We start from the raw sequence: 13,457 nt of genomic DNA, 5'->3' as shown, positions 1-13,457 counted from the left end.
GTTTGCAGATGGTGATGAGGAAGAGTTGTCAGAAGAGGCGCTCGAGAGATGTCGAGCTATCTGGGTGGTTCGCGCTCTAGAAGAGGAAATTTTGTGGGATGCCAGTGTGGGTTTGGAGGGGAAGCCCCGCGCGAGTTCTGATTTGCTTGGAGAAATAGAGGCAATAGAGGCGCGGATGAAAGGCCGGGCAGCGCACAACATAGGGGGGAAAGAAGACTTATCAGGATCTCTCTCGCGGCTCTGGCTTTGGCTCTGGCAGCTTGGCTTCTCTTAACGCTTCTCCGAGGTTATCAGATGCCTCATATGCCTCCCAAGGCCTCTGTAATTGGCTAGATCTGATGAAAGTATGCCGAGCCGCTGTATCTTGCGAGAACCGTTCACCCGGCGCAATGACGGGAGACCTGAGATTACGATTGCGCGCGCACGTGACCGCCATTCTTTGCACTGCTAAGGTATCAAAATTATTATTCTGGGTTCATGTCCACCACGACGCTCCAGCAACCCTCCCAGCCCTCTAAGAACCTTGCCATGGTATGCTCCGTCTTGCATCTGCCATCATGACATCCGCTCCTAAGAGGGTTCCCATTCCTAGGAATGGCGTCGACTACAGAGGAAAGATCGTGCTGGCGCCCATGGTGCGTTCTGGAGAACTCCCCTCCCGCCTCCTCGCTCTGCATTACGGAGCGGATCTTGTTTGGGGTTTGTAGTTTTGCTTCAGCAAGTATTAGTACCTTGCTAACTGTTCTTGTAGGCCCCGAGACTGTCGATAGATCTATGATTGGCACGACCCGCAAGGTCAACGAAGCCCTCTCCACCATCGATTTTACTCGACTCCCTTCCCATGGGTCAAAGGATCCCAGACAAGACCAGAGAGAGTCTCTGATCTACCGTCTCCATCCAGAAAGAGAAGGGCGCCGTCTCATCTTCCAGATTGGAACTTCGGACCCCGAAAGGGCAGTTCAAGCTGCGCGGGTAGTGGCCAAAGATGTGGCTGGAATAGATGTGAACGCTGGCTGTCCTAAGCCGTTTAGCACAAGTGGCGGAATGGGAGCTGCACTCCTGCAGACCCCAGATAAGCTCTGCGCAATTCTAGAAGCACTGGTCAAGGAGATAGCGACGGAATTCGAGATTGGAATCAGTGTTAAGATACGATTACTGGAAACTCATGAGAAGACCGAGGCCTTGGTACGGAAGCTATGTGCTACCGGCATTACTGGACTAACGGTTCATTGTCGAACAACTCCTATGCGACCCCGAGAACGGGCTATCCGGGGGCAATTAAAAATGATTGCAGACATTTGCAGAGAGAATGGCGTTGCCTGTCTCATGAACGGGGACGTCGAGAATCGAGACCAGGCGGAGAAATTAATCGAAGAATTTGGGGTTGATGGTGCCATGATTGCAACAGCCGCTGAGGCGAACTCCAGTTGTTTCAGGAGTGAGGCTGATGGCGGCTTAGCTCCATGGAAGGAGGTCGTTGAACAGTATATCAAGACATCAATGGAGGTGGAAAACCGATGGGGAAATACCAAGTATCTCCTCAATCATTTGATACCTGGGAAGCAGCCAGTATACCGTGAGATCACTCAGAGTAAAAGTTATCAGCAGGCCTGCCAGATTTTGGGCTTCGAGCATCTAGAGGCGCAGGCAAAAGAGGTTGACGAAAGGATCGGCATAACCCCAGAAAGCCAAATGCCTCAGGGTAAAAGAGGCAGAAAGAACAAGACCGCTATGGCGGCAGGCGGCAATCCAAGTAAGATTCGGTCGATTGAGACACAGGAAAAGAAACCCTTATCTGATCGAGGTATTCAAAGCCAACCTGTAGTGGCTTTGAGTACGTAAACTTTTTTGAGGTCCTAGTTAAGGTTATACCACGGAAGACCAGTTGAAGACAACTGTGGAGATGATTCGAGCCAAGCAGGGATTTATACCAAAAGCACGAGGAGCATCTCGAGGCGTACTGGCATATAGCGGCACACGGAGGCAGGCATTTCAGGCGTTTATATAGATGAATGCAGGTTTGTTTCCAATAATATTGCAATTACTCTTATACCACGTTTCACAGTCCTCTAGGAAGGGGAACATTCCGTTATATTAACATTAAGTCTTCCAAAAGCGCCATGCCCATATTCCCATTACCCACAACAAACAGTGGCTTCTTCACTTGTGGAACTGCATCAGAATTAGCAAAGTCCAACTTTCTCAATTTCAGTTGCATACCTTACAAGGCTAACGCTTTCCCAGCTGAAGACAAAAGCCCCAAGCCAAGCTCCGGCAATGATGCATATTATACAATAGCCGTTATAGTACATGGCCAACATCATGATAAAGTATGCCACGGCAAACTGCATCATATGGAGAGTGGCACGAACAGCTTGCTGGAAAATATTGGGGCGAGAAGTCGATGGCGCAGTAGTAGTCACTGTTGTGCTATTCTCACTGCTGTTATTACCAGGACCATCCTTCCCTGTAACTCGGCTCTGGATTACAGAAGCACGTTGCTGTGCCCGTTTATATTGTCGCAAGAGATAGCGATCATATTCTTTAGCCAAGCGGCGGAGGAACTCCAAGAACATCACGAGTAGGACGACACCGATACAGAAGCCTGCGAACATCCCCTTGGATGTTATGTGCCACGATCTGCTAATGAAACCTACAATACACATTGTAAGTAAACGGTCAAGGAACGGGCAAGAAGAGGCAGGGCGGGGAATACATGAATCGATCGTGTACCAGTTCCATAACATCTATGAATCTTGACTTAGTGCATCGTCCCAGATACATGTTGGACGAGATCTGCTTACGGATATCTTGCAGTTCCCGCTCATATGCATACTCATTCCTGTCGAGGTGGCATGTGAGGCCCCTGAACTTGTTGCTGTGGGCATTCCTGCCATCGACATAGTTGAAGTTCCCATATCCATGTTGAAAGTACGCTCAGAGCGAGGACTAGTGATGAGTTAATTGGCTGTTACGATTCTCACTTGGGGGGCATTGAAGTGGAACGGGATCATATCGATTTATATACGGATCAAGTGCGGAAGACCTAATAGGATTGGGACCCAGTCCTGTCAAAGTTTGGGCTTTTGCTACTATCCGTCCAAATAGACTGATTGATTTCCAAGAGGGCGCCAAGTCGTCGACTAATCCAGGCTTTCCTAATTGTTCAGAGTAGGTATCTTCTGTCCATGTGAGAAAGAATGAGCATGTAAAGTGCGTCCTCGACCACTGGACGAAGCGGGCCACGCATCATTTCTTCCATTTCTTGCGAGAGTGTGACGAAAAAGACATAAACCACCGAAGCTAGTCATCTTTGCTGCCATCCTACAGGAACTTTATCCTCGTGTCTGATATCTATTCCCATGAACAAGCAAGTTGAAGAGTGTTGAATGGCAGCCCGCTAAGAAATAAATCGGAGCAGCAAGGGGTAAGGGCAAAGCAAGTTGGTGTTGAAATACAAGCACTTGGTCTAGTGGGGGGGAGGGGTTATTTGAAGGACACAAGAAGTCGAAGTAGATGGTTGGATTGTTGACCCTCTTTAGTTATGATGAGCCTTGGTTCATGGGGTGGAACAGTAAGCCATTCCCGAATCTACCTACTCGAGTATCCCCAGCAAAAATAGTATATCAAACCCCTCTGAAGCCTCGCATGCTCAGCATCTTAAATTGCTAGGATGACTTCCCTACCAACTTCTTAACTTTCAAAGCCATGGGAACAAAAATGTCATGGATATCTCGAGGCACAGGTTGGTTGGGTTAGGAAGCTCGGCGCTCTTTCTCAGGAGCTTCTAGTGACTTCAAAGTATCGCCGTATGAAGCGCAGGACGTCCGCAAACTTACCTTAGAGACCATATTTGAAGCACTAGATTCTTGAATCTCCAAGAAAACCATGCCTTACCTTAGCTTACCTATCCTACTAGTAACCTAAGGTGTTTCTGGACATGATTTCTTTGCAGCCTCGCCATTCAGCCTCGTTTCTCGCGTAAAGAGGGTCGCGTCAAAATTTACCTTGTAGAAGAAAGCGCGTCGCAACCTCGAAGCTATCCGGAATCGCGACCCATTGAAACCTCACCTCACCTCCGCTGATATCTGGTCCCAAAATCCTCTAAACATGGCTGGTTTCTTTGATATAAAAGCCCGGAAGGAGGCAGCAGCAAATGGCACGTCCTCCAAAGCACCTGCAACTAAAGATACAACTAGACTTCAACCATGGGTTGAGAAATAGTATGCTTCTACACAACTCACAAAGCTCCCACCTTCTATACTGATAGAACGATAGTCGACCCAAGAGCCTCAACGATGTCACAGCCCAAGACCACACCATCACAGTCCTTCAACGAACTCTCCAGTCCTCCAATGTGCGCTCCTCATATCCCCATAAACTCCACCCACTGACATACCGCCCAGCTCCCTCACATGCTCTTCTACGGTCCCCCGGGCACCGGTAAAACATCCACAGTTCTCGCGCTCGCAAAGGAACTCTACGGGCCCGAACTCATCAAGTCTCGCGTACTAGAACTGAACGCCTCAGACGAACGAGGAATCAGCATCGTCCGGGAAAAGGTCAAAGACTTCGCACGCATGCAACTCTCGAATCCCTCCGCGGAATACCGTGCCAAATACCCGTGCCCCCCTTACAAGATCATTATTCTCGATGAGGCGGATTCTATGACACAAGATGCGCAGAGTGCGTTGCGAAGAACGATGGAGACTTATAGCAAGATTACGAGATTTTGTTTGATTTGCAACTACGTCACGCGGATTATCGATCCTTTGGCATCAAGATGTTCGAAATTTAGGTTCAAGAGTTTGGACCAGGGAAATGCGAAGAAAAGGGTGGAGGAAATTGCAGAGAATGAGGGGGTGAAGCTTGAGGACGGTGCAGCGGATGCGCTGATTAGATGTAGTGAAGGTGATCTCCGGAAAGCGATAACTTTCCTGCAGAGCGCGGCGAGATTGGTGGGTGCTGTGAAACCAAAGGAGGACGAGGACGCCATGGATCTGGACGACACCAAGCCGGTCACAGTAAAGAGCGTTGAAGATATCGCGGGTGTGATTCCAGAAAAAACTATCGAGGGATTAGTCAAGGCTATGCAGCCCCGTTCTAAGGGGCTTGTCTACGAAGCCGTTGCAAAGGTCGTTACGGATATGGTTGCCGATGGATGGAGTGCTACCCAGGTCGTAACGCAAGTATGTATCCCTTTCTCCTTTTGATACCGATTCTAACCCACTGGCAGCTCTACCAATCGATCATCTACAACGAAGCCATCCCCGACATCCAAAAGAACAAGATTACCCTCATTTTCTCTGAAACGGATAAACGCCTTGTCGATGGTTCCGATGAGCATCTTACGGTTCTCGATCTGGCATTACGGATCTCGAATGTGTTAGCTGGCGCTTAAGAAGTTTATCTAGGGAGTATGGGCAGTGGAAATGGGTATAGCGTGGGTTGTACGGCGTTCAGGGATGAGCAGGACGACGAATATAGTTTCACAAAGCACAGTGCCTGGCAGATCTGGTATTTGGAACCAAGACTTCTATGTATACCACCCCTAACTGGAGAAATGAAAACTACTTATTGATGCCCTTCAGAACCATGTCTACTGATTTGCTACCCCTGCCCTGACCGTGACTGTCTGTGCGTGTCTAGATCATTGTCTCTTGATCAAGCAAGTGCTACCATCTAGAGTGGATTTGCACTCTTTTCACCTTTCGAGATTTGATTCTTGTTCTGTTGTCATATCCTTCCAAACGCATAAAAATAACTAATGAACAGTAGTGGAGTATCATTTGGCAGATTCAGATCATACCCAGCCTCTGCCAAGCTTCAATACGTAACAAAGATACAATCGCAGCAAAATAAGGCCCTCGAACAAAAACTCCCACATTTCTTTTTCATTTTTCCTGCTTGTCATTTTGTCATAAAGTCTTCGTTTATCCATGGACCAACTCCTTCAATCTCTTCTCGATGATCTCTATGCCACTGTACGTCCTCCAAACCTCAGACGGCGCCTTGTTGACAATATCCCAGCTAACTAGATTGTTTGTTAAATGGCTCAAATCCCGTTGCTTCTCCTCCCATTCTGTACTTTTCTTGATCTCTACTCCCGAGCTGATAAGTGCTAAAGGAGTGTCTTTCAGCTGAATATTTCTAGAGCTTCTGACTTCATCTTTGGTCAGAGAATCAGCGACGAGAGACTCTTGGAGCTTGGCCTTGATAAATCTGCCATTCTGGTAGGCTGAACGACCATAGACTCGATCTTCCCGGGTTCGGCCCTTGAAGATAGCACCAGGGACTCGATCCAAGCTGAGCGGAGAGAGGACGCCCCAAGCCCATAATAGGAAACCCCTTCCTGGTTTTCCTATGCGATAAAGCAGATCTTCATGTAGAGGATCTATCAGCAGGAGACCGCTTACTTCCATTCCATGACGGGAGGAGAAGACGCGGCTGTAAATGCTACCAACGCCTGCACTTGCAAGAACCCACGGACCTTCCTCTCCAGCGCGGGCCAAAGCTTCAGATAGGACACTGGCCGCCGTAGCTGCAGAGAATGGGGATGGAGCGTTGTCAGACCATCCAATTCCAGGGCGATCGGCGTAGCAATAGCGGTTGATGCTTCCATTTTTAAGAGCATTGGTAGCAATCTGGATCATGCCGCCTTCGAAGGGCCCATCGCCAGCTTCAAACAACACAGTGGGGAGTTTCTTGCCCTCGGAATCAGTCGGATTGCCTTCGCAAAAGACGTGAATCTGATACTTGTCACCGTCGACATAGTATTTGTCTCCTGGAGCCGGTAGGGAAGCATCTCGAGCTCGGAGAATTAAGGTAGCTGTGAGAAGAACCCCAACCAGGGCCATGAAGATCAGGACAACCGTGGATGTCAGAACGGAGCACCATTCTCGAAGGGTTCGACGAGTTTCTTGGCGGCCAGTTAAACGCTCTTCCTCTTCTCGCTTGCCCCATTGGACAGTTCTATCTGTGAACACCGTCCACATGCTCATGAGAACAGCCCATACGACGCTCGCAATTCCAACCCAGCCCTCCTCAACACGAATCCTTGGAACGGAAACAATAATGATCATGTCGATCAGCAAGATGACCGCGAGAACCAAACATGTTATCTGTCCGGCCTTGGATGGGCTGGAGAAAAATAGGAGCACGATAAGGAGGAGACCGAGGGTCAACGTTGTATATGAGAAGTCGAAGAATCCAGATCCACGAGAGTGCATTCCAGGTGGGCTCACAAAGATAGATACTAACAGCAGCACCCACCAGAGGAAGGTGATGACAGTGAACAGTACTGTGAAGTAGCGCAACAACCGTACGCCCCAGAGGTTGTATGGGGATACCTGACGAACGGATTAGCACTGGCAGCAATGTTATTGTAGATACCTAGCCTTCAAGAAGTGCAGGCCTGGACGCGCAGAAAGAATGGAACTTACAGCTGGGTCATCAGGACTCAGATATCCGCGGAAACCACCTGCGGCCGGCGGTGGAAGTAAACGAGTTCGCTCATCTGCCTCAGAGAAGCGGTGCTGAGAGATGCTGGAATCTGCATTGGAGCCGGCACTTCTAGATTCACGATCGTCGTCGGGCTTGGAATGCCGAAAGGGTGCCATTCTGCTTAGTATGAAGCTCTTCCCGACGAGAGCCGATGTAGGGAGAAAGCCTTGACGTCGATTCGAGAGAAATTAGGAGGCAAGAAGCAATAGCGGAGAATAAGTATATTAGGACCAGCCAGATAGGGCCAGGGCCTGTTGAGCTAGAGAAAAAGATATCAAGTTACAGCAGCAATGGATCTCTGAAAGGGGGTGTATAACCAGCGGAACCTGGAATAGGTCGTTATATCGTTATATCGTTAGTTATTGACCGTCAGCGTACAAAGAAGACTTTTGTATGCAGATAGACAAATGAAGGGCTGGTCTGGCTAGGAGGCTATGTTGGAGCAGTGACATCATCCCAAATTTCAATCACAAGAACAAGGGACGTTGTGTACTTTCTCTTCTCCTTTACCCACCCGTTCATCCCCTGTGCTGTAATGGCCTCGTATGATTGAGCGAGAAGAAGTGTACATGTCAGGGGGAGAGAGTGTGTAGATAGTCCTATGGTCTAAAATATGGTAATAAAATGCATCCGAATAACGAAGAAGGCAATTATTCCTCGAGAACTTGATAGCTCTCGGAATAGGTACCTCAGGTACCTTAGCTGTCTGCGAAGAACTGAATGACCATACGTCACTCCCCTGGTCCGAGCTTCTAGCCGAGCTTTTACCTTATCTTATCTTGATCATCATACGCGAGCCGAGATATGTATCCGGTACATACCGCCCCTGCATTAGACTTCTTGCGCCAACAAGCCAAGAACATACGTTCATGAGTTGAGCATGAGCACCATTCAACAACATCTAAGCAGCTAAAGCACTTATTGTCCCAGACTCCATGTTCTACCAGTCTTGAAGGATCCATTAATGCTGCTGTAACGAATTCACCATGAGTGATCTACAAAAAGCATATGCCAAAGCGAAGCTGGCACGCTACCCCGCCAATCCTCCGATTCCTTTTGATGAAGCAGAAGAAGAGGAAGAGAATGACGGCTTCGCTGAGCACCCAGTCGATGACGACTCCTCTTCGGCGTCCTCTGCTTCATCTGCTTCCTCAACTGGAACCATAATACCATCTTCGAACCAGAACTTATTTGCGCGACCTCAAGGGTCTGTGCACCTCTCACTCTAATGGACTCGACTGACATATGGTACCACCAGATCACCAAACAAAAGAAGCCTTGACCAAATTCCTTGGACCGCCTACTTTGAGCGCGAGCTGTTCCTCGAGTCCGCAACCGAATCCATTACAATAACACACCATGCCTACCTCACATCTCCAGTTGGGACTGCACCGCTATTCGTCACACATCATGGAGCAGGCTCTTCTGGTCTCTCATTCGCAGCTCTAACTGCTGAGATTCGAAAGCTATTACCCTCTGCTGGTATTCTTTCCGTTGATGCTCGAGGCCATGGTTCCACAAAGATTAGTCCTGATCAAGATCCCTTGGACCTGAGTTTACAATCACTCAGCGAGGATCTTCTATCGGTGATTGATAAAACCAAATCACAAATGGGTTGGAAAGAAATGCCACCTTTGGTCCTAATCGGCCATTCTCTTGGAGGCGCGGTTGTGACAGATGTTGCGAAGGGGGGGAAATTAGGCAATGCCGTTCTTGGCTATGCCGTTCTTGACGTTGTGGAAGGATCCGCAATCGATGCATTGCAGAGTATGCAGACTTACCTTTCGACACGGCCGATGGGCTTCTCGTCACTCCAATCAGGCATAGAATGGCATATCCGCTCAAGGACGATAAGGAACTCAATATCTGCGCGGACAAGTGTGCCCCCACTTTTGATTAACAATGGAGACTTAACTGGACCGAGAGCATGGAAATGGCGAACAGATCTAGCTGCCACGCAACCATTCTGGGAGGGATGGTTCGTTGGACTCAGCAAAAAGTTTCTCGAGGCAAGAGGAGGAAAGCTGCTCCTTCTCGCTGGAACCGACAGGTTGGACAAGGAGCTTACGATTGGCCAAATGCAAGGTGAGAATTGTGACAAGAAGGACTCCCAGCTCAGCAGGCTAACGTATCTCTATAGGTAAATATGCATTGCAAGTCTTCCCCGAAGCTGGCCATTTCATCCATGAGGATCTCCCCGAAAAGACAGCTATGGTTATTGTTGATTTTTATAAGCGTAACGATAGAAGTGCGCTTGTATTACCACCAAAGGTGTCTGATATGTTAAGGGCCGGCAGGAAAGTGTAAGAAGGTACGGAGAAAACTAAGAACGACATCAGGGCAGAGCATCACCAAATATCGTCGGAGTTCACAAAGACATTCTCTGGGCTGTAAATAATTCGGATTATGGTTCGGAAGTTAGGGATCCGCTTTGGACGTCACGAACTCCACGGATGCTGCCGACCGTAGTGGATGCATGCCAATGGTTCACAGCACGTGTGTTCAACATCATGAGACTCAGAGACGAAAATTTCCACCTGGTTAGATGTATATAAGCTGGGTCCGAAGTCTTAGTTGCAGTTGAGCGAGGAGTTGCAATTGTCAGTAGGAGGCTTTTATACCGCAAAAGCGAAAACTGCGAAATATTGCAGTCCAGGAAAGTTCCATGGGCTTTTCCAATTCTCGTTACCGCAGGCGGTCCGATCTCGAAAGCCCATAGAGTTGAAATTAGCATGGCGATGGAGCTTCGGCTGGGGTCTCCGTTGAATACTTTGGTGTTGTGGTCACTCAGTTGATGATTGATGGGATACGCTGACATAAAGTTCAAGCTGGGGGAAGATGAACATGGTCCTTGCATATATACACACATACGCTCCAGAACCACGGGCAGTAGAAATACACTATACGCAATGGCATATATATACATGTTGAATTCAAAACAAGGTCACTGCATATCTCTGATCAAACTATGCTTCAAGATGAGGTAGAAGAGATTGAAAGGATTTAGCTTGTGTTATCGACTCCAACTATTCGAGTAAGACGGATCAAAACAAAGTCCATTCCCAATCAGACTTTACTTCAAGGACCATCAGACCTTTTAATACAACCGGAGATGCAGCAATGGGCGTTCTTCTGAAGCCCCCTCCGTCAAGGAAATCGATGCCTGATTCCCAAGGACCCCAGAAATCGCTACAGGGTATCAGGAAGCTCTGATTAACTCAACTGCAAGAACGCCTCAACACGAGCGGCGAGCATCGCATTTCTCGTTGAATCATGTAAACTACGACATTATCACAGCTCGGAACCTCTCTCAAATGAGTCCAACAAGCTATGAACAATGACCTCACGCCAACCTCAGCAGTGGACTCCCTGCCCCACTCGTCCACATCAGAGAACGCGAGCAACGAGCCCACTGGCGACACAGCGGCACCTCAAGAGCAACAGCAGAATCGACAGACACGCGCCCAGAAGAGAGCTGAGGCCCAGCTCAAGAAAAAATATGAGTTTATCGATTCTCTGATGACAAACATCGATGTCCTGATTTACGTGGAGCTATGCATCCTGTATTACATGGAGTAAGTTGCCTAGGTGCTTTGCAGACGAACCATTGCTAACATTTGTGATAGCTGTTCGCTCTTCCGCTTTCTCCTCCGGACCTTCGCGCAAATGGCATTCCTGACGCCCAAACCGAACTTCGTCCCTCCAATGCCCCAGCATCGTCCGTATATTGGTGCCATCTTTGGCCCCAACATCATCTGCGCACTCCTGCACATCTTTACAGCGCGACCCCAGGCGGGGGAATCTATGAGAGGGTATCTACATGGTGGGATTATCATCGACCTTATTGGGTACAAGGGGCCGACGTCAAAGCTGCACCTATTGCTCTTAGATATATTGGTTCTGGCGCTACAGTGCTTCATGCTAGCAGTCCATGTGGAAAGGGAGAAGCTCTTAAAGATATTAGCTGTGCTCTCAAACCCATTTTCGACCAGAGATCAACTTCGTGTTGAGGTTCTGTCCGCTCAGGATCATGATGCAGAAGAACGAGGCTTTATGCGGGAAAGCGTAATGGATAATGGTGATATTGAGATGCAGGCGATGGCTTCTCACAATGATGGGCCCTCGACGCGTAATGAGGCTGGGACTGAGCCAGATCAGGACCGTGCATCTCTTTTGGAAGAACCGCCACCACGAGATGGGTCCGGGAATGATGAAAGTCCTTTGGATACGTTCTGGGCAGGTTCGGCCATAGTGGCAGATTTTCATGTCTTTGCTACGATTAGGAAACAGTGGGACGATTATGGAAACGCATCGGCATCTGCTCTGCAGACGGTCGGATTCTCTGCTGAATTTGCGGCAGTAACTGCAAATCGGCGTATAAATGCTGCAAGTCAACGTTTCCAGAGGAGCGTTGAATCACTTGCTGGATGAAATATCATGAGTACAAGTAAATTACTGTATTGGTTATGAGTAATAAAACTAAACTGAATTCACAACCCCGTCCAAGTTAAGGTTGGATACTCTTTAGAAGTGCTGAATTATGCTATCTTCTTTCCTATATTGCCCACTCCAGTGCCTTTGACACTGACTATTATGTCTGTACTATCATCCTCATCCACATCTCTCAAACCCCAATTGCTAGCTCCAAACATTTTGAGATCTCTACCAAGCCCTACCACATCCTCCGTTCCTATCACGTCCCTCCCTAACCTTAATCTTCCAACATCTTCCGAACCCATAGCCATCAGCGTCAATACAGTCGCAGCACCGACTCTCGTCACACATCCTCCTTGGGAGATGATCTCCAATAACTGATAAGCACACTGCTTTCCAATATCCTCTGGAGTGACTCCTCCTGAACTCGGTGCCACCACATCTGCTGAATACAACACACCATCCACACTACTCTCCGCAACCAGACACAGTCCAAAGCCAATCCCCGTTCTCTTCTTCGCACCAGGATCTGACTTGTCCCGGCTCGACACCAGCGGCGCCTGATCATATTGCGCGGCCACATGGATATCATTAACCAGCGGATTCAAGATGCCCCTAGCAGTGTGTATCATCCTCGCATTATTGCTTGCCGACACGCCCGTGGAATACGCGACGCCTCTTATCCTCCTAACGCGGCCTGGGCTGCGATTCATATGCACCGTCTTCGGTAACCTCACTTGGGAGCCGAATCGCAACTCCACGATCCCTCCGCCACCCTTGCCGCCTGGTCCTGCACATGATCTTTGAAGAACCCGGAGCTCCAGCTTCGAGGACAGGATCCCGAATTTCTCGTACAGAGGTAGGATGGCCGTCCGTACGCTGTCCACGCTTATATCGCCCGTTTCTGTCGCGCTCGTGATGACGCCGTCGCCCTCGAACCTCACGTTCACCGGCGCCTTTGAAAATGGTGCAAGAATACATAATGGTATTAAAAACCAGCTCACGCCCCTCCTGATCGTTTCTGGTAATATGCACTTGACGACCCCTCCAGATGCTCCTAACCCCTCCACACTACCTGTGATCAAGCCAGGAGAATAGGTGAGGGTCGTACCCGTATAAGAAATTTGAATGGAGGATCCATTGGTTATGGATTCGAGGAGGCGCAGGAAGGATATTTCGTGAGGCGCAAGACCTGTCTGCGTTGGAGAGGAAGACCGGATTTGAGAGATGTGCACAGGGCGACCGGTAAGGGTTGAGAGCACAAGACGGTGGGTTAGTGATCTGTGGGTGGTAAAGCGGAGGTACTCAGGATGAGGAGCCGCCATGCTTTGTTTGGTGTTTGAAGTTTGGATGTTGTGAACGGCAAGAAGTTGCAAATGTCGCAAATACTTTTTTGTAAATTTGCGGCAGAAAACCGCTTTATCGGGTCACCGCCTCCCGTGGGGGACTAAATACTCCGTACACACCCCATGCCGAGTACTATCCACACATCACATCACATATCATTTCATGAGAGACCA

The 13,457-nt window shown here is 48.8% G+C and overlaps 8 protein-coding genes across 8 annotated transcripts; 4 read left to right on the top strand and 4 right to left on the bottom strand.

Moving 5' to 3' along the window:
• Positions 1-376: 376 nt before the first annotated feature.
• On the top strand, positions 377-2,122 carry M430DRAFT_158990 (hypothetical protein). Its single transcript, XM_024863347.1, has 3 exons — positions 377-699; positions 752-1,753; positions 1,815-2,122. Exons 1-3 carry the CDS (start codon positions 534-536, stop codon positions 1,823-1,825), a joined length of 1,179 nt encoding a protein of 392 aa, XP_024725328.1. The 5' UTR covers positions 377-533; the 3' UTR covers positions 1,826-2,122.
• Positions 2,123-2,160: 38 nt separating this feature from the next.
• M430DRAFT_15063 (hypothetical protein) lies at positions 2,161-2,924 on the bottom strand (the record flags this gene model as incomplete). Its single annotated transcript, XM_024863176.1, has 4 exons — positions 2,161-2,172; positions 2,226-2,653; positions 2,717-2,747; positions 2,805-2,924. 4 exons carry the CDS (start codon positions 2,922-2,924, stop codon positions 2,161-2,163), a joined length of 591 nt encoding a protein of 196 aa, XP_024725327.1.
• Positions 2,925-4,052: 1,128 nt separating this feature from the next.
• M430DRAFT_112948 (hypothetical protein) lies at positions 4,053-5,591 on the top strand. Its single transcript, XM_024861497.1, has 4 exons — positions 4,053-4,223; positions 4,279-4,357; positions 4,407-5,189; positions 5,237-5,591. Exons 1-4 carry the CDS (start codon positions 4,111-4,113, stop codon positions 5,399-5,401), a joined length of 1,140 nt encoding a protein of 379 aa, XP_024725326.1. The 5' UTR covers positions 4,053-4,110; the 3' UTR covers positions 5,402-5,591.
• A 114-nt stretch (positions 5,592-5,705) lies between these two features.
• On the bottom strand, positions 5,706-8,050 carry M430DRAFT_112945 (hypothetical protein). Its single transcript, XM_024861496.1, has 2 exons — positions 7,443-8,050; positions 5,706-7,349 (listed from the first exon to the last, which is right to left on the bottom strand). Exons 1-2 carry the CDS (start codon positions 7,617-7,619, stop codon positions 5,934-5,936), a joined length of 1,593 nt encoding a protein of 530 aa, XP_024725325.1. The 5' UTR covers positions 7,620-8,050; the 3' UTR covers positions 5,706-5,933.
• Positions 8,051-8,357: 307 nt separating this feature from the next.
• Positions 8,358-9,859, top strand: M430DRAFT_158938 (hypothetical protein). The gene is made up of 3 exons (XM_024863345.1): positions 8,358-8,710; positions 8,762-9,588; positions 9,644-9,859. The coding sequence occupies exons 1-3, from the start codon at positions 8,490-8,492 to the stop codon at positions 9,808-9,810; spliced, it is 1,215 nt and encodes a 404-aa protein (XP_024725324.1). The 5' UTR covers positions 8,358-8,489; the 3' UTR covers positions 9,811-9,859.
• On the bottom strand, positions 9,642-10,454 carry M430DRAFT_158936 (hypothetical protein). Its single transcript, XM_024863344.1, has one exon. The coding sequence runs from the start codon at positions 10,427-10,429 to the stop codon at positions 9,908-9,910; it is 522 nt and encodes a 173-aa protein (XP_024725323.1). The 5' UTR covers positions 10,430-10,454; the 3' UTR covers positions 9,642-9,907.
• Positions 10,455-10,833: 379 nt separating this feature from the next.
• Positions 10,834-11,934, top strand: M430DRAFT_93751 (hypothetical protein; the record flags this gene model as incomplete). Its single annotated transcript, XM_024869785.1, has 2 exons — positions 10,834-11,078; positions 11,130-11,934. 2 exons carry the CDS (start codon positions 10,834-10,836, stop codon positions 11,932-11,934), a joined length of 1,050 nt encoding a protein of 349 aa, XP_024725322.1.
• Positions 11,935-11,958: 24 nt separating this feature from the next.
• On the bottom strand, positions 11,959-13,262 carry M430DRAFT_38532 (hypothetical protein; the record flags this gene model as incomplete). The annotated part of the gene is made up of 1 exon (XM_024867254.1): positions 11,959-13,262. One exon carries the CDS (start codon positions 13,260-13,262, stop codon positions 12,042-12,044), a length of 1,221 nt encoding a protein of 406 aa, XP_024725321.1. The 3' UTR covers positions 11,959-12,041.
• Between the last annotated feature and the right edge of the window lie 195 nt (positions 13,263-13,457).

Source organism: Amorphotheca resinae (genome assembly GCF_003019875.1).
Source record: "Amorphotheca resinae ATCC 22711 unplaced genomic scaffold M430scaffold_1, whole genome shotgun sequence".
NCBI lineage: Eukaryota > Fungi > Ascomycota > Leotiomycetes > Helotiales > Amorphothecaceae > Amorphotheca > Amorphotheca resinae.
Note: the sequence above shows the minus strand (reverse complement) of the source record. Positions and strands in the feature narration are given on the sequence as shown.